This window comes from Canis aureus, chromosome 1 (assembly GCF_053574225.1).
Source record: "Canis aureus isolate CA01 chromosome 1, VMU_Caureus_v.1.0, whole genome shotgun sequence".
NCBI classification, from domain to species: domain Eukaryota; kingdom Metazoa; phylum Chordata; class Mammalia; order Carnivora; family Canidae; genus Canis; species Canis aureus.
Window position 1 is genome coordinate 95693783 of NC_135611.1, and position 21061 is coordinate 95714843.

Below are 21061 nucleotides of genomic sequence, written 5' to 3' on the forward strand. Positions count from 1 at the left end.
AGAAAAGCCAATGCTTCTCTTCAAGTCCAAGGAAAGACCAATGCCCAGTGCTTTCGGTCAAGCAGAAGGAGATACCTCTTATTCACAAGAGGGTCAGCCCATGTGATCTATTCAGGCCTTCAACTGTTTGGATGAGGCCCACCCACACTGGAGAGGGCAATCTGCTTTACTCAGTCCATTCAAATGTTCATCTCACCCAAAAACATCCTCACAGACATAATGTTTTGACTAAATGTCTGGGCACCCTGTGGCCCAGTCAAGTTGACCCACAAAATTAACCATCACAGGAAGTATTTCTTCCTTTTCTATTCTTTGGAAGATTTTGATAAGATTGGAACTGTTTCTTCTTGAATGTTTGATAGAAGCTATCTGGACCTAGAGTTTTATTGTAGGAAGATATTTAACAACAGATTCAACTTCTTTAGGGACACCTGGATGGCTCAGTGGTCGAGCATCAGACTTCGGTTCAGGGCGTGATCCCAGGGTCCTGGTATCAAGTCCCACATTGGGCTCCCCACAGGGAGCCTGCTTCTCCCTCTGCCTGTGTCTCTGCCTCTCTCTCTCTCTCTCTCTCATGAATAAATAAATAAAATCTTCAAAAACAACTTCTTAAATAATTATAGGAATATTCAAGTTTTTCACATTGTTTTGAGTTGATTTGAATAAGTGACATTTTCTAATGATTTATCCAAATTTTTCTTACATATTGATATGAAATTTTTCATATTTTGAAATGGTCTAAAGTTATTTTGTATTACATTATCTTTATATGCTTCAGATATGAGGTTCTTTTTATCAATTTTTATATGGGCCTTATGTGCCTTTTATTTCTATTTTTATTTCTCAATGAACCATCACATACTTTTGTCACTTTTATCGTTTTTATCGAAGCTGAAACTATTGGCTTTACTGTTCCTTTCTATTTTGTTACTTTTTTCTATATCATGAATTTTTGCTCCTAAGTTGTTTATATGTTTTTGCCTTCCACCTTCTTCAAGTTTAAATTGGTATTTGTCTGTAACTTCTAAAAATGGATTAATTATTCAGGTTTTCTTCTTTTATATTTTATGTACATAAGGTTATGTACATGTTTTAAATACTGCTTTAGCTGCACTCCACTAATACTGAAGTATAACATTTTTGTTATTAGTCAGTCCAAACTATTCTCTAATTTCCATTAGAATTTCTCCTTTGATTCATGGCTTACTTAATAATGTATTTCTTAATTTACATATAGGAACTGAACATATATTTTTAAAATATGTACTTCTAACTTAGCTCTTTCAAGGTCAGAGAACATATTTTCCTTGAGTCCAACCCATTGATGTTTGTTGAAACTTAGTTTGCGGTCTGTCTACTCATTTAAAAAAATTTTTTTTCTATGATTTTAAGAAGAAACTGATTTCAGCACTGATTATGTGCCCTGTTCTGTATTTTTCCATTAGGTCAATTTTGTTATCATTTTATTCAAGTATTTCCTGTCGATTATTGAGTAATTTCCTATCATGGAGGATTTGTCTATTTCTCCTTGTACTTCTGTCATTTCCCATCCTATATATGTATTTAAGGTGCACTGTTTGATCCATATATATTTAAAACTAGTATGACTTCTAGGTAAAAGTAGCCTTTCATTATTCTATTAAGTGACTTTCTTTACTGCCAATACTATTTTGTGTGTTGGGTTTTATCTGATATTCATATAGAGATCTCGGCCTCCCTTCAGTTAATGTCTAACCAACATTAAGGCTTTCTATAGTTTAAGTTTAGAGATATCCCCCATGAATAGTAAACAGTATATGTTAGATTTTATTTCATCTATTCGGACAGTATTTTTTTTGTCTCTGGAGTGTTTTTGTTACTTGTAATCAATTTGGTTAGTAGTTACTGAGATTTCCTGCCACCATCTTGGTTTGTGCTCACCATTTGTCCCATCTGCTCACAATTTCTCCCCTTTCTTGTCTTGTTAGATTAGCTGACTCTGTGATTGCTGTTTCTGCCTTTGAACTTCTTCATACTGTGTCTATTCTGTTTGTACTTTCCCTGGGAATTAAAGCATGCCCAGCTAACTCCACAAATCTAAATGTAATCAAATCTTTGTTGTCCTCCTGGGCAACACCCAGGTCTTAGACTATTGTAGATTCGCTTACCTCTCTCCTGAATGAGATGTTTTTGTTTCCAGTTTAAGTCCATCTTGTTTTGTTTTTCAGCCTTCCAGACATTATGTCCACTGTTTCATTCGCTGAGTGTTCATTTACGTTTGTTTATGCGTTTACCACTTGCTTTGTTCTCTATTCTTCTCTTATCTTAGACCTATCCTTCGTGACCCATTTCTTCCTGCTAAAGTGCCTTCTTGAGAATTTCCTTCAGTAAGAGTGTGCTGTTGACAGATTCTCTTCTCTTAGTTCTCACTTGTCTGTAAATGAAAGAAATTCACCCTCATTCTTGAAAGATACTCCTGCTGTGCATGTATTTCTAGGTCGACAGTGATTTCCTTACGGCCCATAAATATCTTTCTTCAAGCTTCTGGTGATACTGAAGAAGTCGCATATCATTCCATCTGCTATCATATTTAGGTAATCTTTTTTTTTTTTTTTTACTCTGGACGACTTAAGACATAAATCTGCAGCTTCACTATGTGTCTAGGTGTGAAGCTGTTCTCATTCATCACGACAGTGATTTGCTAAGCTTCTTGGATCTGTGAACTACTCCTGAATCTGAAAAGGTCTCACTGTTATATTTTCAACTATTGTTCTGTTCTCTCCACTCACCTTTCACATCTTGGACCAAATGCTGGTTAGAACTTCTCACCTCACTCCCACTGTTTATCCTCTCCTGTATTTTCTAGAATTTTCTTTCTCCATCCTGTTCTGATTTGTCTTACAATTCAATAATTCTCTCTTCTGCTCTGTGCATTTTTCCTGCCAATTATATCCATAAAATTTTCATTTCCAGAAGATCTGTTTGATTATTTTCTGAGTAAGACATGCCGCATTTTATTGCCTTTTCCCTGCAGTTATTTTAAGGTTTGTCATTGGCCATATTTTACGAGCTATAAGATGCACACTTTTTTTTTTTTTTTGCATTTTAACATCTCTGAAATAGATATATGTATGGAAACCAATGTTGTTTTATAATTACTATCATCCAAAAAGCAGCCATAGAATTCGTTAATATGTGCACAAAATGAAACTTAGAGATTGGTATAAAAGGGGAAAAAAGCATTTGTCAGATAGATAACTATAAAGCAGGTATGAAACAGGAGTTGCAATTGGAGTCACCATGTGATTAAGTTTCAATAAACTATCACATTCTTCAAGATCTATGTACTTCTGCACAGAACAAACAGATGATGGAGGAGGATTGATAGATAAGTAGCCCTGCAGTTTTCAGTTCTTTGCATTGCACTCTACAACTGCCCCTGGACAAGGCTTTACTTCGATATACTATTTGTCTTAGCTTCCTCTTGCTGAGTCACAAATTACCAAAAACTTGGCACCCTAGAACAAAACCCATCCATTATCTCATGGTTCTGTGTGCCAGAAGTCCAGGCATGGCATAGCTGGCTACTCTGATGAGGGTCTCCTAAAGCTGAAATCAAGGTGTTGGAAAGGGTTGGAGTATCTTTTGAGGCTTGGGGTCCTCTTTGTAGCTCTCATTGTTGTTAGCAGAATTCTTTTCCTTGCAGCTATAAAACTCATGGGGGCCCCATCTTCAAGGTTAATGGAAGGATGTCTCTCTGACACAAATTTCTTATGAAGAGTTCACTTGATTGATTAGATCTGGTCCACTGAGGGTAATCTCCTTTTTCATTCACTCAGAGTCAACTGATTAGTAACTTAACCATGGGAGTTGATAATCTATCTCATTCTCACTCATCCTGCTCAGACTCAGGGGAGGGGATTTTACAGCATTTGGACTCCAGGTAGCAGGGATCTTAAGGGTCACTTAGAATTCCGCCTACGACACTCTCCTGCAAGGAACAGCTGGAGGCTTCTGTTTGGCTCTTTCTTCCCTCATTCCCCAGGCCATGGAGATCATGCATGGGTCATACCAGTTTTTGAGTCTGTTTATTCTCATTATATACTCAGTGACTGGGGAACTAACCACAGGTTAGAGGCATGGACCACTGGGTCCACTGAGAGACAGTCCCAGGCCAAAATGTCGTTTGCTACCCAATGTACTAGAGCTCCATGCTGACTGGTGGACCATAGTGGGGGAACCATGGCAGTTCCCAAGAATGAACATCGACAACCTCTGACTTCAGGTGTTTTCTCTCACCCAGTACATGATAGCTGTGTAATAACCTGCAGAGCCCTGCCTCCCAGCCATAGCTGGCCCAGTCTGCAACTTCCTTCTGCACCTAGTGAACCAACCCTGTGTTCCAGGCTTCCAGGTTCTGGAGCCCCAACCCCTTCTGTTTGTCTTGCAAATTCCAGAGGTGATAGCTACTTCTTGCAGTTGCTGCCTCATTGTTGCCTCACTGTTTGCTTTTTTGACTTAAGTCCTCTGATGCCTGTTCCATCAGTTCTCTGTTGTAAAATGTCCTTACGACATGAATGGACCCAGAGGACATGCTAAGTAAAATAAGCCAGCTGCAGAGGGACATATACTGCATGATTCCATTTCTATGAGGAATCTAAAATAATCCCATTGATAGAAGTGGAGAGTGAGAGTGGTCCCCAGGGGTTGGTGGGGAGGGGGAATGAGGAGATGTCAGTCAATGGGCGAAAGGTTTCAGTTACACAGGATGAATACACTCTAGAGATTTGCTGCATGGCATTGTGCCTGTGGTTAATGATACCATATTGTGCACCTAAAACTTGTTAGGAGAGTTTCTTTCCTGTTTAGTGTTCTTAATACAACAATGAAAAAGAGGAACAGGGAAGCTTCTGGAGGTAACAGGTATACCTTGACTGGTTTTACAGCACTGTGTGTCAGATTGTATACATTAAATATGTACCTCAATTATACAGCAATTGCACCTAAATAAAGCTATTAAAATAAATTAATAAAATAAAATGCCTCTATTAAAATAATTGATACATGGGGCACCTGGGTGGCTCTATTGGTTAAGGGTCTGACTCTTGATTTTGGCTCAGGTCATAATCTCTGGGTCATGAGATCGAGCCCCACATGGGGCTCCACACTGGAGCCTCCAGGAGTCTGCTTAAGATTCTCTCTCCCTCTCCCTCTGTGCCTCCCACTGCCTGTGCATGCATGCATGCACTCTCTCAAATAAAAAAATAAATCTTTAAAATAAAATAAAACAAAATAACCGATACAGCTCCTGTCTTCCTGACTGGAGCCAGACACATATCCAGAGTTTTCTCCACAACAGAATGGGGAAGCAGACTCCATCATGTTCATATAATGGGTCACTGCACAAAAATATACCTGAACATACTATGCTCCACATGCATGACACTCACATGGTTCCACTTACAAGCATTCTAAATTAGAATCCTTTGTGGAGTGTGAACAAATACAAAAGGTGAGGAAGTCAGTACCCTGAACAGCAGGGTGGACCCTGCAGAAAAGGAAGGCTTGCGACCCAGCAGCAAGCATTCCTAAGGTGTCAGCCAAGCTTCCATCTGCCCCTGAGCACAGATGACACAGGTATTTGATGCACTTTTCTGTACATGTGTCATGGTTTGCAATGTAAAATATTTCGTTCATTGTTTTAATCCCAATACAAATGACTTTACATCTTACATAAACTTGCAGCCTAATTTCCCATCACACCTGTGTCTTTCCCATGTGCTTGTGTCAAGCCTCTGAGCCTTTCATTTGGAAGGATGTTAAAACAAACGGTTTTAGAGAAAGTACGATTTTGAGAACATCAGTTACTTCTGAAGAGGCTGCAAAACATACTCCAGGAGCTTCGTACATACCTCACACTGAGCCACAGCACTGGTAGTTGTATCACAAGGTGCCACAGAGGATGACCTTGGGTCTTCTCGCACTATCCCTGGAAAACAAGGCAAACATGTTTTAGCTTAGCTTCTAATAAAGCTTTATTAGAAAAATAAAACTAATGTTCACACCTTCTTTGGTCCTGATCTATTTAAAATTATTCTCAGACTGTATTTTTCAAAGCTGACCTGATTTATCATGTATACATATTTAAATCAAAATGTTTGTTTATTCATATAAATAAAATGCATTTAATACATCTTAGAATTCTGCATCTCAAATGAAACATGTTTTTAGCAAATTCATGGTAAAATTTTGATGAAAGTACAGAAATAAATAATCTAAGTTTTCATGCATATAATTGCTGTGTGTCAAATCTTTGCTTTCTTTTTTTTTTTTTTTAATCTTTGCTTTCTTTTTCCCAAAAGTATTACATTTAAATAAAACTTAACACATTTTTTGGAAGACCCAAGGGGATTTCAGAAATATGGTCATGCAAATGATGGCTTCTTTTTCTGTGCCAGCTTGTCCCCTCTCCAGGAATCAATTTCACATTACTCCTCCCACATACCTAGTGTGCACTTCTTAACCCAGGTTATCTGTAGTAAGAACATAGGCAGGTATAGAACAAATATTAGTTGTACTTAAAAATTTCTATCATTGTATCAAGGTATTATTGATATCTTGATTTAGATATCAAGACAGGATATTTAGACAGGATACAGTATCCAACTATGAGGGGGTTTTTCCTCAAGGATTCTTTTGTTCTTAAAGTAGGTTCCAAAAAAATAAAAATAATAAAGTAGGTTCCATGCCCAAAATGGGGCTCAAACTTACAAGCCTGAGCTCAAGAATCACTGACTGAGCTAGCCAGGCACCCCTTCTCAAGGAAATTTTATTTTATTTTAATTAATTTTTTTACATCTGTTTTTATTTAAATTCAATTTACCAACATATAGTATAACACCTAGTGCTCATCCTATCAAGTGCTCTCCTCAGTGCCCGTCACCCAGTTACCCCATCTCCCCGCCCCTCTCCCCTTCCACAACCCTTTATTTGTTTCCCAAAGTTAGGAGTCTCTCATGGTTTGTCTCCCTCTCTAATTTTTCCGACTCAGTTCCCCTCCTTTCCAGTATAACCCTCAAGGGAATTTTAAGGAAATTCCATACTTTATCATCTACCAATTGTACTAATTTTAAATATACTGTATTCAAAATGAAATCTGGAAGTATGATTATAATTCCATTTAAATATCAGATATGAGGGGATCCCTGGGTGGCTCAGCGGTTTGGTGCCTGCCTTTGGCCCAGGACGTGATCCTGGAGTCCTGGGATCAAGTCCCACATCGGGCTCCCTGCATGGAGCCTGCTTCTCCCTCTGCCTGTGTCTCTGCCTCTCTCTCTCTCTCTCTCTCTCACTCTCTCTCATTCTCTCTCACTCTGTCTCTCATGAAATAATAAATAAAATCTTTTTAAATAAATAAATAAATATCAGAGATGAAAAAGCACAGATTTAAACTTTCTCTAACAACATACCTTTAACAACTGACATTGCTAATATGTTTTTCAGCTGTAAATCCTTAGCACGATTGTTTAATAGTCCAATAAGGAAGAGTGTTCAGAAATGTCACAGAACTCTGAACAGGGATTTTGTTGCTCTACAGCAGTCAGACAAAATAATGGTAATAATAAAACCCAAGGTTAAAATGTTAACTTCATAAAGCATAATAATAATATATGGCCTTTCTCTTTTGGGTTCCTTCTAAAAAATGTCAAGCCCATCAGGACTCCCACCAATCAATGTTTTGGTGCCCAAAGTACCCCATCCAGGGCTGTTCTGTGGCAGGCAAGACTGTGTCCTTGCCTTTGCTGGAGCATCCACCCCTGCTTGGGCAGGGGCCACCACCTCCTGGATGCTCCACATCTCTTATCCTATACTCAGTGCCTCCTTACATCTCTCTTGAATTTGAACCTATCCTGGTTCTCATCTTCACAAGGGCACTTGAGTTCTCTTTAACTGTTTTGTCTCCTGTCCATTAAAAAGGCCAATCCACAAATATCTATTGAACAGCCACTGCTTTCCAGAGTTTGCCTGTCTTGAGTTCCTTACTAGCCTGCTCCCTGCCCTCCAGAATACTCCTCAGCTGGTGAAAACCTACCCTGATCCAGTCCAGTGTGAGCCACAGAACCGTGCAATGAGCAGAAAGGAGAGCTCAGGCATACAGAAGGTCCTCTACTAATTTGTGTAAGAAATGGCCTCCGTTAAGAACACAGAATATCCCTTCATTCAAAGGTAACATCCACCTCTTATTTTTATTAAATTCTCCTATCAATAATACTGTCATAGTGAAAGAAAATTTAAGGGATTCATGTATTAGAGTGTGACATGTTTTTAGCTTCCTGATTCAGGGGGAAATGTCCAGGAAATCTTAACGGGAAGCAAAAGAGGTTAGTAAATTGTTGGAAATGGCTTAAAGCAGGTACTCCAAGAATCAAAATCTCGATCCAAGGCTGAGTGAGTCTCCCTGGTGAGTCCCCAGCTGCACACTGTCTCCTAGAGCGTGGAACACCCAGACACCTGTTACCCCAACCCTACCAAGCCTGAACCCTCACGGACCTCCAGATGGGGTGGAGTTTGCCTCATGCTGCAACACATGGCAGCATACAAACACCAGGAAGTGACTGCCACAGAATAAAAAAGTTGTGTTGATTTAAAAAAGGTTTTTATGAACTATTTCATGGTACTGAAAAAAGGTAGTTCCACTTAAAGCTTTTACCATGATAAAAGAATCTCTAAATTATATAAAATTAGACTGAATAAAATGGCTCTTTCAACATTTTATCAAAAGTAGACACATGCACGTGCGCGCACACGCACAGACACACACACACACACACACACACACACACACTAACCTGAGATTTTTAGGCAGCTCTTCTCCCACCTGAGCAGGAAGTGGGCTCTCACATGGCCACTGGGACCCATGGGAGCAGAGGGCAAGAGATCCTGACCTAGGCAACAGTTAGCCCCATACCCTTTTAGATCTGAGCTCCTCACCCTTATTCAGGTGTTCAATTTCTAACCACACGTCGGATTGGTACTTCTCTTTGGCTTTCATTTTACTAAAAGAGGCAGAAAGAAGGGAAGATGTCATTAGGCACTACCTTCTGGAGACTGACGTATAATTGGACCCTATGTAACTGCAGTGTGGGGCTAATTCAATTAGAATCCTCAGTTGAGCCCAATTTTGTGTTTAAAATATTCCAAATAAAGGAGATTTGACAATTGCATCAGGGTCGTTTAATAGGGAACCAAAATAATGGAGCAAATAAAGGAATACATATTCTTTTAAGTATATAATACAATTTTCCATCTGATTCACATGACGCTTTTGAGCAATGATATGAATTGAGATGCCCTGGGCATAAGTTGAAATACTCTGTTTATTCTGAAATAAATATCAATAACAGGTATTATTGATAGTTCTCATTCCCATACTGAGAAATGCCTTTTCCTTTTCACCTTTAAGTAAAAGATACTAGCCTTCTTATAACTGAATAAGTTGTAACATATGAAGCTTTTGGCTTTCAGTAATTCAGCTCCCTGCACTGAAGTGATCCAGAAGTTGATGAGTGCAGTCAAGTGCATAAGGCTTTAGGCACAAAGGGGGCCCTCAGAGGCATGTATTCATTCCCACCTCACTCAGTGATTCTTTTGGAGCATGTTTATGTCAGAAACAGATGTCGTATTTACATTTTTACACTGGCTTGAATTTTGGGGTTTTTTTCCCCCCTGTTACTCTGCACTATTACACCATCTCACCTACACTGATTAGCTATGATTTTTATCAGTTTGTTTGATTATCATATTGCTGGAGTTTAATTTGCTCTATCTTTGTGATAGGAAGGGAACAAAATTCTCCACTAACCAACAAACAGAATGAGGAGAGGCACCTTTTAAAACATACACGTATTCTATATACAAGATAAATTATACATTATAATAAAAAAAATGCAGAAACCAACAGAAGTGGACCCTTTAGAAATTAAAGATCTGTTGGAAATAGGCAACAATGTTTAGTTTCCCTCATTCTATTTTCATTTTAAAAAGGATCTTTCTACATATACAAGGTATTGCTTACAAGAGGATTCGGGTGCTTGTGAATCAGGCATTTTTACAAATAAGGAGGAAAAAGCAACAGAAACCTCATTCACAAAATGAATCAGTTTTGAGTAGCAGTTAATAGCATTTTGTGAAGATGCCGGAATCAACGAAAGCCTGTTGAAAGAACCTATGTTGCAAGTGCCTAACTGCTTTCAAATGTTTCATAACTTTCCATTTCATAGATGATTTTTTTTTGAAAACTGAACTTTATGTTACCAGAAGAAACTGAACGTGTCACTTCGCCATGAGTACTTTGCAACCAGACTCTACATGGTTCTGCGAGTGGCATAGTCGGGCTTACCAGTCGCGAATGAGTGGGACAGCCGCCGGGAGCACCTGTCTGGAAGCTCCATCTCTGACCAGAGCTGACTCCAGATTAAGCACGGCCGACACATCCAGTGTATCAAATTGCTCCATCACCCTGGTGTTTCCTACAAAATCAGTTAAGTAGGCTTACATTTGTCTTCGATTTACCGTGTTCTAAATCACATCCAGAAAAATTCTCGAGGTGCTCAAGACTATTACTTTTTTTGAATAGTAAACAGGAAAATTTCTTGTTAAAAATACATTACTTTTTATGAACTTTGGGCACAGTATTAAAGATTCGTATGAACGGTCTCGTTTTTATAGTTATCACCATGATAACTGTCCTTCCACCCCCTGCCCCATCCCCACCTGCCATCAGCAAAGAGCAGAGCAGATTTCTTAGGGAAAGGCTTTTTGTAGGTTGAGACCTATATATATTGACATAGTTCAGCAATTTCATCATCATGGCTTCCAACTTCTGTTTTGTCCACCCTGTGAGCCTTGCTGGACTGTGAGTGACACCCACCCTTGCTCCTATAACTGACTGGGAAATTTTTAAAGACTCCACTGCTTTGGTTTTTTTCTAAGGTCAAACCCTGAGGATCCTTTTAATCCCTGAGGCTAGAATGTAGAAAGTAAAAGATATGAAATGCCAACATGGAAAAAGAAAATCATTGTAAATAAGGGTAGAAAACAGGCTATATAACAGTAAATTGTAACATAAGACTATTGAAGGAGTCATAAAGAATTTTTTTACTAGCAGAGAAAAAAAGTAAAAACTTAGAGATGGTACCAATACTAATGTAGAGCCCTGGATTTTGATAAAGCTCCTAGGAAGTGCTGTGGCCTCGCCAACATGCCGAGCAAGAGCAGACTACTTCCGGGACTTAGATTGTGCATGTGGTTGGAGAAACCATCCCTTCTTTCAAGGCAAAGACACTTTTACTGACCTAATTAAGAAAGGGTCCTATTCCAAACATTTTATTCTTAGAGTTTAACTTAAATATTAGCGTAGGCATTGAAATTCTACAGTACGCCCATCTGTGAAACAGTCTACTGCTGAGCAGTGTGTACGGTGCACACCACTTAGTAATGTCACAGCATTAGGCCTCTGCTCTCAGAGGGATAGCCCCATCACTGGATGGTCCCATCACTCCACAGCAAGTTCTGAGACTGGCACACGACCATCCATCCGGGTGTGAAAGAAACTAAAACTGCATTTGGACATGCAAAGAGAGAGAGAAGCTTTACCACACACAGACTTTTCTGAAATTCCTCCAGGACGCTCTCTGGTGCAAAACAAAATCTGAACTCAGGAAAGAATGAAAACAAAAGGACCCAGGAAGAGTGGCAGCCTAACTAGTAACTTACAGCTAAGTCTAATATCCTGTCCGTGGACAATTATCTGGATCTGACGCCCTGGATAATTCCAGCGTTAGGACTGGAGTGCAACTGTCAGAGCTCGTGAGCAAACACAGGCAGACTACAGCTTGCTGGCAACATCTCCCATGGCCACGAGATTTCTGGGAAGCCAGCAGTCCTCAGGGATCACTGCTTCTGTGTCCCAGCCAGTGCCCACCAGGAAATAGGCACATTTCTCGAGGCCCTCACTGAGAGAGGATGTGCCCTGTAGAAACCAGTTACACGATTTTGAGTATGTTTATTGCTAATGAGGCCAAGGGTGTCTTTTATCTTTACCACAAAAGGAAACGTCACAGGGTCTCATGTAACTGAACTTGATGTGCTTGGAGAATTTATTTCTTCATATCAAATCTACGGAGACTGTTGGGCTCAACTACAATGCTTTTATATTACAGGTAATTATATTGGGACTTACTGATATAAGGCTGCATCTCAAATATACTTACATGGGATACATGATATGAAGGGCTTATAGGAGAAAAAAAATTTCTTTCCTGTGTAGTAATAATCAGAGAAGCAGACTAGGCACAACAAATGACCAAATTCTTATGGGAAATAGAAGGAAGTAAGTGCCCATGAACAAATTCCAATTAAAAGAGGTCAGACAAGTCAGACACAAAGCAAGATCTGTGCAGGGAAGAAGCATAACAGTGAAAATCATACAGGCATTAAATAGGCCATGTGATCCTGGGCACCAACTAGGTCTAGCCCCAAGGAGTTAGAGCCTGGACAAGTTACAAAACATCTCCGAGCTGAAAGCATGAAATGGGGATTAATGCACATATGATGGGCACACACACACACATATATATAGTGTGTGTAGGTGTATGCAACAGAATATATGTGTCTTCTGATCTTCTGATGGCCACACATTGCAGGCACATAGCTTTTACTGTGTATTATTAAATACAGACCAAAACCAGAATTAGCTTACAGAAATTGTAATACTTTTATTTTAAGCCTCAGTCAACAGCTTAGACTTGGGGCGCCTGGGTGGTTCAGTGGTTGAGTATCTGCCTTCAGCTCAAGTCGTGATCCTGGGGTCCTGGGATCAAGTCCCTCATCGGGATCCCTGCAGGGAGCCTGCTTCTCCCTCTACCTGTGTCTCTGCCTCTCTCTCTCTCTCTCTGTGTCTCTCGTGAATAAATAATTAAAATATTAAAACAAAACAAAAAGGGCAGCCTACGTGGCTCAGTGGTTTAGTGCCTCCTTCAGCCCAGGGCGTGATCCTGAAGACCTGGGATCGAGTCCCATGTTGGGCTCCCTGCATGGAGCCTGCTTCTCCCTCTGCCTGTGTCTCTGCCTCTCTCTCGCTCCTCTCTATGTTTCTCATGAATAAATAAATATTTTTAAAAACGCTTAGACTTGATGAATCAGGAAAGTGAACTTTAGAGTATTTAGGAATTATAAACTCAGTTAATTTCCAAATTCATTAATTTTGTGATGTATTTTAAACCTAGGATACCCGTATTTCCAAGCACCATTTCCTATTACAATTTGTAAAAGAAACAAATAGAAATGTATCTTAAAAAGAGAATTACACATTTTAAAACAGAAACCCTGATACTCAGCTGAGTACAGACACTATTTATTACCTATTTATTACCTGAGTACAAGAACACCTGCTTGGGTTACAGTTGCTGAATTAATAGGGAAAGTCCTACAAACGTGGGCCCACATACCTTCCTGAGGCATTCCGCAGGGGCCTCTAACCTTTCATCCTGCAGAAGGAGGGAGTTCTCTCTTTGCTCATAGTGATGTGAACACTCCCAGGGTTTCCCTCCTGGAGATCTTGCCAGAGCGGGAAGTCCTGAAAGCCTAGTTCCTAGCGCTCCAACAGCCCAAAGGACCCACTGTCTGCAGGCCAACTGCTGCTCCCCGGGGCTGGAAGGGTCCTGCCCCAGGGTTCCGAGGCCACCTCCCGCCTGAGGGGCAGTTACCTGTGATGACTCGGCGGTGCAGACTGGACGGGCGTCCGAGTGTAATGGTCCAGCCTAGGGAGATGGAGCTCCTCCTTCCCTGGGTGGTAGGGTGCAAGAAATCAGGGGAGGGCACTCTGGAGATGGCGTTGTGATACTGGACTGTTCAACACAGCCTTTGAATTATGAATGTTCAGATACGAACGTATATGAAGATATATATCCAGATAGAGGTCCATATATATGAAGATGTATGTATGTGAATATGTGTGTATATACATGTATATGTTATGTATAGGATAATAGGAATCTAAATTTTTTAATAAGTTTTTTTGTTTTACTGAGATTTTCTTCTGGTAAACTTTAATTTTGACATAATTTCAAACTTGCAGAAAAGTATAAGAATAGACAGAGCTCCTACAAATTCTTTATCAAATATACCATTTTAAACATTTGGCCCTATTTGCTTTCTCTCTTTCTCTCTCTTCATGTATGTAATATGTATATGTTTTTTTTCTGAACCTTTTGAAGATAAGGTACAGACCCTAAACACTTAAAAATAAGGACACCTCTGGGGCACCTGGGTGGCTCAGTCAGTTAGGTGGCCAACTCTTGGTTTCAGCTCAGGTCATGATCTCAGGGTCATGGGATCAATCCCCGTGTTGGGCTTGCTGCTCAGTGGTGGGGAGGCTGCTTCAGGATTCTCTCTCCCTCTCTCTCTGCACCCCTCCTGCTCACTCACTGCTCTTTCTCAGTCTCTAAAATAAATAATCTTTAAAAAAAAAAAAAACTAATAAGGACACCTCCTGCATAACCATGGTACCAGGACGAAAACCTGGAAATTCACCATTGACACACCATTAACTAAATTACTGGTGAAGAGGGGGGAAAAAGACATTTTGCTTTCAAAGGAATAACAGTAAGACTTTTCACAAAAATTACAGAATTGAGAAAATAATGGAACAACGTCTTCAAAGTACTTCATGAAAATAACTGCCGGTTGGTAACTACATCCAGTGTGGGATAGACTTCAAATATGGAGGCAGTTCTCAGGGTATAGCATGATGACTGTGGCCAACAGATCCAAAGATTTCTCATCACAAGGATTAAATGTCTTATTTTTCAGTCCATATGAGGTGATAGATATTAACAAAATTGACTCTGGTCATTGTTTCACAAAATGTAAGTCATCGTGCTATATACCTTAGACTCATACAGTGTTGCTGTCCATCAGGTGTATCCAATGAAACTGTGAACAAATTTAAGGTGGTTAAACTGTTTCACACAAACAAACAAAAAAATCAAAGAATTTATTTCCATAGAAATAAATTTCTTTCCACTGAAAGAAATGCTAAAGGGAAGTTTTGAGTCATAAAGGAAAGAATTAAGGATCGGAATATGGTAATTAAAGCAGGAAAGAAGAAAATCAGTAAGGATAATATATGAGTAAATCTAAGTAAATATTATTTATTTTTAACGTTTTATTTATTAATTCATGAGAGACACAGAGAGGCAGAGACATAAGCAGAGGGAGAAGCAGGCTTCCTGTGGGAAGCCTGATACGGAACTCCATCCCAGGACCCCAGCAGACGCTTAACCACTGAACCACCCTGGTCCCCCTAAAACACTGACTGTTAAACAGGAAAACTAATATTGGTGTGGAAATAAAATAAATAACAGTAGAGGAATGGCAGAAAGGGGTGTTGAGTTAGGGTTTCAAAGTCCTCATACTGTCAGTAAATTCTAAAATTCATATAGATTACGAATCCAAATGTGAAATGTAAAACAATGAAACTTTTAAAAGAAAATCATGAAATTACTATGATGAACTGGAGGTAGGCAATGTTTCCCGAAGTAAGACACAAAAAAATACCAACTTTTTAAAAAGATGGCTAAGTTGGACCATGTGAAAATTAAGAATTGCTATTCATCCAAAGACATCAATAAGAGAGTGAAGAGGCAAGTCTCAGAGTAGGAGAAGAGATTAGTTAACTGATCTATCTGTTGAAAGTCTAATATCCTATGTGAAATACAATCTGTGACCTGTAGGTGCCTATATCAGTCATATGCATTTTATATATAATACAAATTATGTGTGTGCATAGAGTCCATGGAAAAGGTAGGAAACATAACACAATATCAACTTTATGCTCATCAGAGACATACAAATTAAAAGCAGTGTGATACTACTACAAAAACCACCAAAATGGCTAAAGCTAAAAAGACATGACGTGCAGAGAGTTGGCGAAGATACAGAAGAATGGGAAATTTCACACATTGCTAGTAGGAGTGTAAATAAAACTAGTCTGGCACCCTTTAGCAGAAAACTTCTGGAGCTGAGCATATGCATGGCTTATGATTCAGCAATGCCACCTCTTGGAACACAGTATAAATATCTAGGTATGGAGGCAAAACATAAGCACAAATGTTCATAGCAAATTCATAATAGGCAAAAACTAGAAACAATCCAGATACCCGTCAAAAGTAAGAAGCATTTTTATAAGCATGATATATTCAAATGAGAAACAACAGGAAAGAGAAAGAGAAAATACGACTACGTGCAACTCATGGCCAAATCTCTGAAATATTTGGGAAATGCAAACTAAATGACAATGAGATACGAGTTCACATCTACTGGAGTGGCTTAAATCTTTGCACATGTCGGTACCATGTCTGGCAAAGATACAGGGTATCTGGAACTCTCCCACATTGTTGGAATGTAAAATGGCACAACCACTCCAGAAAATAGCTTGGCAAATTCAAGACATTAAGGACATACACACCTTTTGACCTGTCAATCCCAATTCTGTGTTAGTCTAGGCAAGTGAAAGCAGTGACACGAAACCTGTACACAAACATTTATAGGAGCTCTCTTCATAAATCATCGTAATTACATTGTGATCATTAATCACAAATTTGATAAAGCTTGAGGACATTACACTGAGTGCATTTTCAAAGTGTTACATAGTGTAGGATTCTATTTTTTAAAAAAATAATTTTATCTATTTTAGAGAGAGAGCAGGGGAAGAGGCAGAAGTAGAGGGAGAAGGAGAATCGTAAGCAGGCTCCACACTGAGTGCAGAGCCCACCTGGGGCTCGATCTCATGGCCCCTGAGAGCATGACCTGAGCCAAAATCAGGAGTTGACCACTCAATCAACTGAGCCACCTAGGTGCCTCTGTCTGATTCCACTTATTCAGTAATCTGTACATGTATTAAGACTCATACAACTGTATACCCAAAAGAAAATTGACTTAATGTTTGTAAAATTGTTATTTTTTTAAAGATATACTTACTTATTTTAGAGAGACAGACATGGTCACCTGGGTGGCTCAGTGGTTGAGCGTCTGCCTCTGGCTCAGGTCATGACCCTGGGGTCCTGGGATCAAGTCCTGCATCAGGCCCCCTGAGGGGAGCCTGCATCTCCCTCTGCCTGTGTCTCTGCCTCTCTCTGTGTGTCTCTCATGAATAAATAAATAAGATCTTTTTTAAAAATAGAGAAATAGGGCAGCCCGGGTGGCTCAGCAGTTTAGCACTGCCTTCAGCCCAGGGTGTGATCCTAGAGACCTGGGATTGAGTCCCGCATTGGGCTCCCTGCATGGAGCCTCCTTCTCTCCTTCTGCCTGTGTTTCTGCCTCTGTGTGTGTGTGTGTGTCTGTGTGTGTGTGTGTGTGTGTGTGTGTGTGTCTCATGAATAAATAAATAAAATCTTAAAAAAATAGAGAAATAACATGAGCAGGGGAGGCGCAAAGGAAGAGGGAAGAGAAGCAGACTCTCCACTGAGCATGGAGCCTGATGCAAGGCTGGACCTTAAGAGCCTGAGGTCACGACCTGATCTGAAATCAAGAGTCTGACACTTAACCGACTGAGCCCACTTAACCCAGGCGCCCCTTGTTTGTAAAATTTTTAGAAATAAAAATTAAACACTGCAAATTAAGTTGTAGCCAAGAAACACAAGGATTCTTTAAAGACTGTTCATTTGATGTGTGTCTTGTACGGTGCTTCTCTGAATTCTCAAAACTTCTTTTTACCTACACTTGTAGCTAAGCTTGGAATCATTCTCCATCCAACTCATTTCTGGTTCCATGAAAGGATCTCATATTTGGCCCCTAGAGGAGAGGAAATTCTTATTTGGGGGTTTCCTTCAGCCCTGTCCAAGTATCCTCCATTTTAGCTATTCTAAAAGATCACCAAAGACAAAGGAAAAGGAGAATGGAGACACACACTAACCCACCATATTTTAAGCAATTATCTCAAATCTACAGAAGCACCAGCCACACAGCAACGATGCCCAGTTTCCCTAGGGCCTCATGCTGCAGACTGACTGTGCCAGGAGATCTGAGGTGAACGCACTTGACCTCAGGGAGGCTTGTTTCTCCAGGGCAGGCAGGAGAGAAAAGATAGAACAGCAAAGGACAGGCCCCATCAGAAGGATTTTTCAGTTTTCCACTCACATTAAGTAATAATCAGGATTCTGCTGGGGAGATTTCTGTGTGTGTGTGTGTGTGTGTGTGTGTGTGTGTGTGTGTGTGTTATGCTGGGGAGATTTCTTTCTTTGAGTGGTTTCATGGAAAGAGCTACCACCCACCACTTCGGAGACAAAGAGGCAGATGTGTGTCCACAGACCTGATCTGGAAGCTGAGCACCTGCCTCCCTCATTCATGTCTGAGATGACAGAGAATAATGGCACCTGATCCTAACTCCTTCTCTCATTTGGGACTCAGAGAGGGGAACCCCCTCTAAGAGAAACACCGAGTAGGAAGCACATACAAGTTCTCATGCCAAAAAGCAGACATTCAGGCTTCACCAGACTCTCATTCCTTCCCTTGTAACTCATATAAATTGCCTCCTGGGAAGAGAATAGTCCAACCCTGTGGTCTCCCTGAGTGACAGCTTATCAGATATACCTTTTCCATCATGAAGGGAGGATTGTCACAGCACAAATGCCCAAAAGTTATGTCCTGCAAAGTGGTATTTTCCCAGTGTCCACTACACACCAGGCTGGCTTGAGTTTCCTTAACAGAATTCCAAGCCATTGTCCGTGGAGCTGCAGCCACACTCAATTACAGCCCTGGCCTCTGGCCTCCTGTCTCCAACATCCCCACAGGCCCTGATGTCCACATCTGTCCAGTCTCTCCTCCTCCTGTGGCCTTGTCCCAGCCCACCATTGTTTTTTGTCTGTCCCCTTCTATTTTATGTGCCGCTGTCCATGCCCTAGTGTCCTACAGCCTTTCCAGACCCTGGTCCCTGCCACTCCTCCCCATCCCCCTTTTAAGAGAGATAATAACAAGTGTTGTCAAGGACATGGAGAAATTGAGACACTCATACACTGCTGGAGGGAATGCATAAGGCAGCAGTTGCTGTCGACAAAGGAGAGGCCTCTAGAAAGACAGTGAGGTAGGAAGCCCCAGGAGTCTGTCTCCCCACCTAGAAGACAGTTGCACTGGCGGAATCTGCCTGATGTAACTCTTTTGGAAATCTGGTGTCTATTGAAGGCTTGCAACTTCCAGGAGAAGGTTTGGATGGTAAATTGCATTCAATTTTGAGCAATTTTGGCCCTTAACACAGTAGCAGCTACCCCTTCCCTACCCCCAGCCATGTGGCAGACAGCTGTGCATGTTTCCTGCAGCAGCTCACACACAGCTTGAGGACACAGAGCAGGCAGGAAGGACTCTGTCCTCCAAATATTGGGGGACTGTGCTGCCATCACTGATTGCTGCTTCTGATCACAGATGTGCAGACAAAGAGGCAATGGCCACTGTATTGTTGCTCCCCCAGGGTTCAAGAGCCATCCAGGAGATTTCAAGAGCCAGTTCCATTTTATTCTCCCTTCATATTTTTCCTTTTCCTCTTCAGGAGCCAGACATTAAAGGCTAGGGCATTCAAAAACAACTGCATATACAGGGAAAAGTAGAAAATGGAAAGACTTAGAAAAGACCTAGGAAATTATGTTTATCCTTCAAGCTGATCCTCAGCACAAAGAGGCTACAATTTTTTAAAAATGTGTTTTAATTAAAACCCTGAGGAAGGAGGAGATTCTAATTTCCAGAGTTATCACGTTATTAAATTCAAATGTCCAGTGTTAAACAAACAAATAAAATCCCAGGCATGCAAAGAAACAGGAGAGTATGGCCCATTCTATGGGGGAAAAAAAGTAAGTCAACAGAATCTGTGGAAAGACTTAACAGGGTATCTAGTAGACAAAGACTTCAAAATAATGCTCTTGGGATGCCTGGATGGCTCAGTGGTTGAGCATCTGACTTTGGCTCAGATGGTGATCTGGAGTCCTGGGATTGAGCCCTGCATCAGACTCCGTGCAGGGAGCCTACTTCTCCCTCTGCCTGTGTCTCTGCCTCTCTCTGGGTGTCTCTAATGGATAAATAAATAAAATCTTAAAAAAAATTATGCTCCTAAGGTTGCTCAAAGAGCTAAAAGAAGACATAGAGGAAGTTGAAACTACCTGTGAACAAAATGGAAACATCAACAAAGAGACAGAAAACATACAAAGAAACCAAAAAGAAACAATGGAGCTGAAAAGTACAGTAACTGAAATGGAAAAGGTGGGAGAAGCATTGGAAGACTGTGTTAGGCAGGCAGGAGAAAGAATCCGTGAACTTGAAGACAACCTTGGACATTATCAAGGCTGAGAAACAAAGGAGAAAAGATTGAAGACAAGCAAACAGAACCCAGGACAACTTGGGCACCTTTGGAAGGACCAATGCACATGTCCTAGGAGAGTCCCAGAAACAGAGGAGACAGAGAAAGGGGCAGAGAGACTCCTTGAAAAAATAATGGCTGAAAAATTCTAAGTTTGAAAAAAGACATGACTATGAACATTGAAGAAGCTCAGTGAACTCCAAGAAAGATGAACTCAAAGAGACCCGCATGAGACACATTATAATGAAACTTTCAAGAGATAACAATAAGGAGAGAGTCTTGTCAGTAGCAAGAGAAAAGTGAACCAACACAAGGCAAGGATGCCCCAGGAAGGCTGCAAGCAGATTTCTCATCAGAAACTTGGAAGGCCAGAAGACAGTGGGCTGATATGTGGAAAGTGCTAACAAGAAAACTGTCACCAAGAAATCCCATATCTAAACTGTTCTTTGTGAGTGAGGGAGAAATCAAAACATTCTAAAAGAAACAGTAGACAGTAGCTGGGAGCTACTGGGAGCTTGTGACTAGACCTGCCCTGCAAAAAAAAAAAAAAAAAAGAGGTCAAGGGAGTCCTGCAAGGTGCAATGAAAAGTCAAAGAGTAATTCAAAGCTACATAGAGAAATAAAGATTTCAATAAAGGTAAACATATGGATAATTATAAAAGCTGGGGAGTCATAGTCTGG

At 40.5% G+C, this 21061-nt stretch overlaps 1 protein-coding gene and 1 long non-coding RNA gene across 14 annotated transcripts in view; one reads left to right on the forward strand and one right to left on the reverse strand.

The window, feature by feature from the left end:
• Positions 1 to 13711, reverse strand: part of LOC144320828 (serine/threonine-protein kinase MRCK alpha-like) — a 66010-nt gene extending 52299 nt beyond the window's left edge. For 4 of the 11 annotated variants that reach the window (XM_077909860.1, XM_077909840.1, XM_077909825.1 and 1 more), the window contains exons 1-4: positions 13488 to 13709; positions 10379 to 10508; positions 8971 to 9035; positions 5892 to 5968 (exon numbers count right to left, since the gene is read on the reverse strand). In XM_077909860.1, the coding sequence (XP_077765986.1) occupies positions 5892 to 5968; positions 8971 to 9035; positions 10379 to 10508; positions 13488 to 13500 (285 nt within the window). In that variant the 5' untranslated portion in view covers positions 13501 to 13709. Of the gene's footprint in view, positions 1 to 5891; positions 5969 to 8970; positions 9036 to 10378; positions 10511 to 13487 lie in introns of those variants that run through there. The other 7 variants (XM_077909814.1, XM_077909883.1, XM_077909829.1 and 4 more) reach the window with 3 other exon arrangements.
• The window catches only part of LOC144320873 (uncharacterized), an 83649-nt gene that overhangs the window by 55943 nt on the left and 6645 nt on the right, over positions 1 to 21061 (forward strand). Inside the window, exons 3-4 of one of the 3 annotated variants that reach the window (XR_013386509.1) lie at positions 8045 to 8205; positions 10260 to 10519. The exons of 1 other annotated variant lie outside the window; for it this stretch is intronic. This is a non-coding gene — a long non-coding RNA (uncharacterized LOC144320873). The remainder of the gene's footprint in view (positions 1 to 8044; positions 8206 to 10259; positions 10520 to 21061) is intronic. One more of the 3 variants, XR_013386512.1, reaches the window with a different exon arrangement.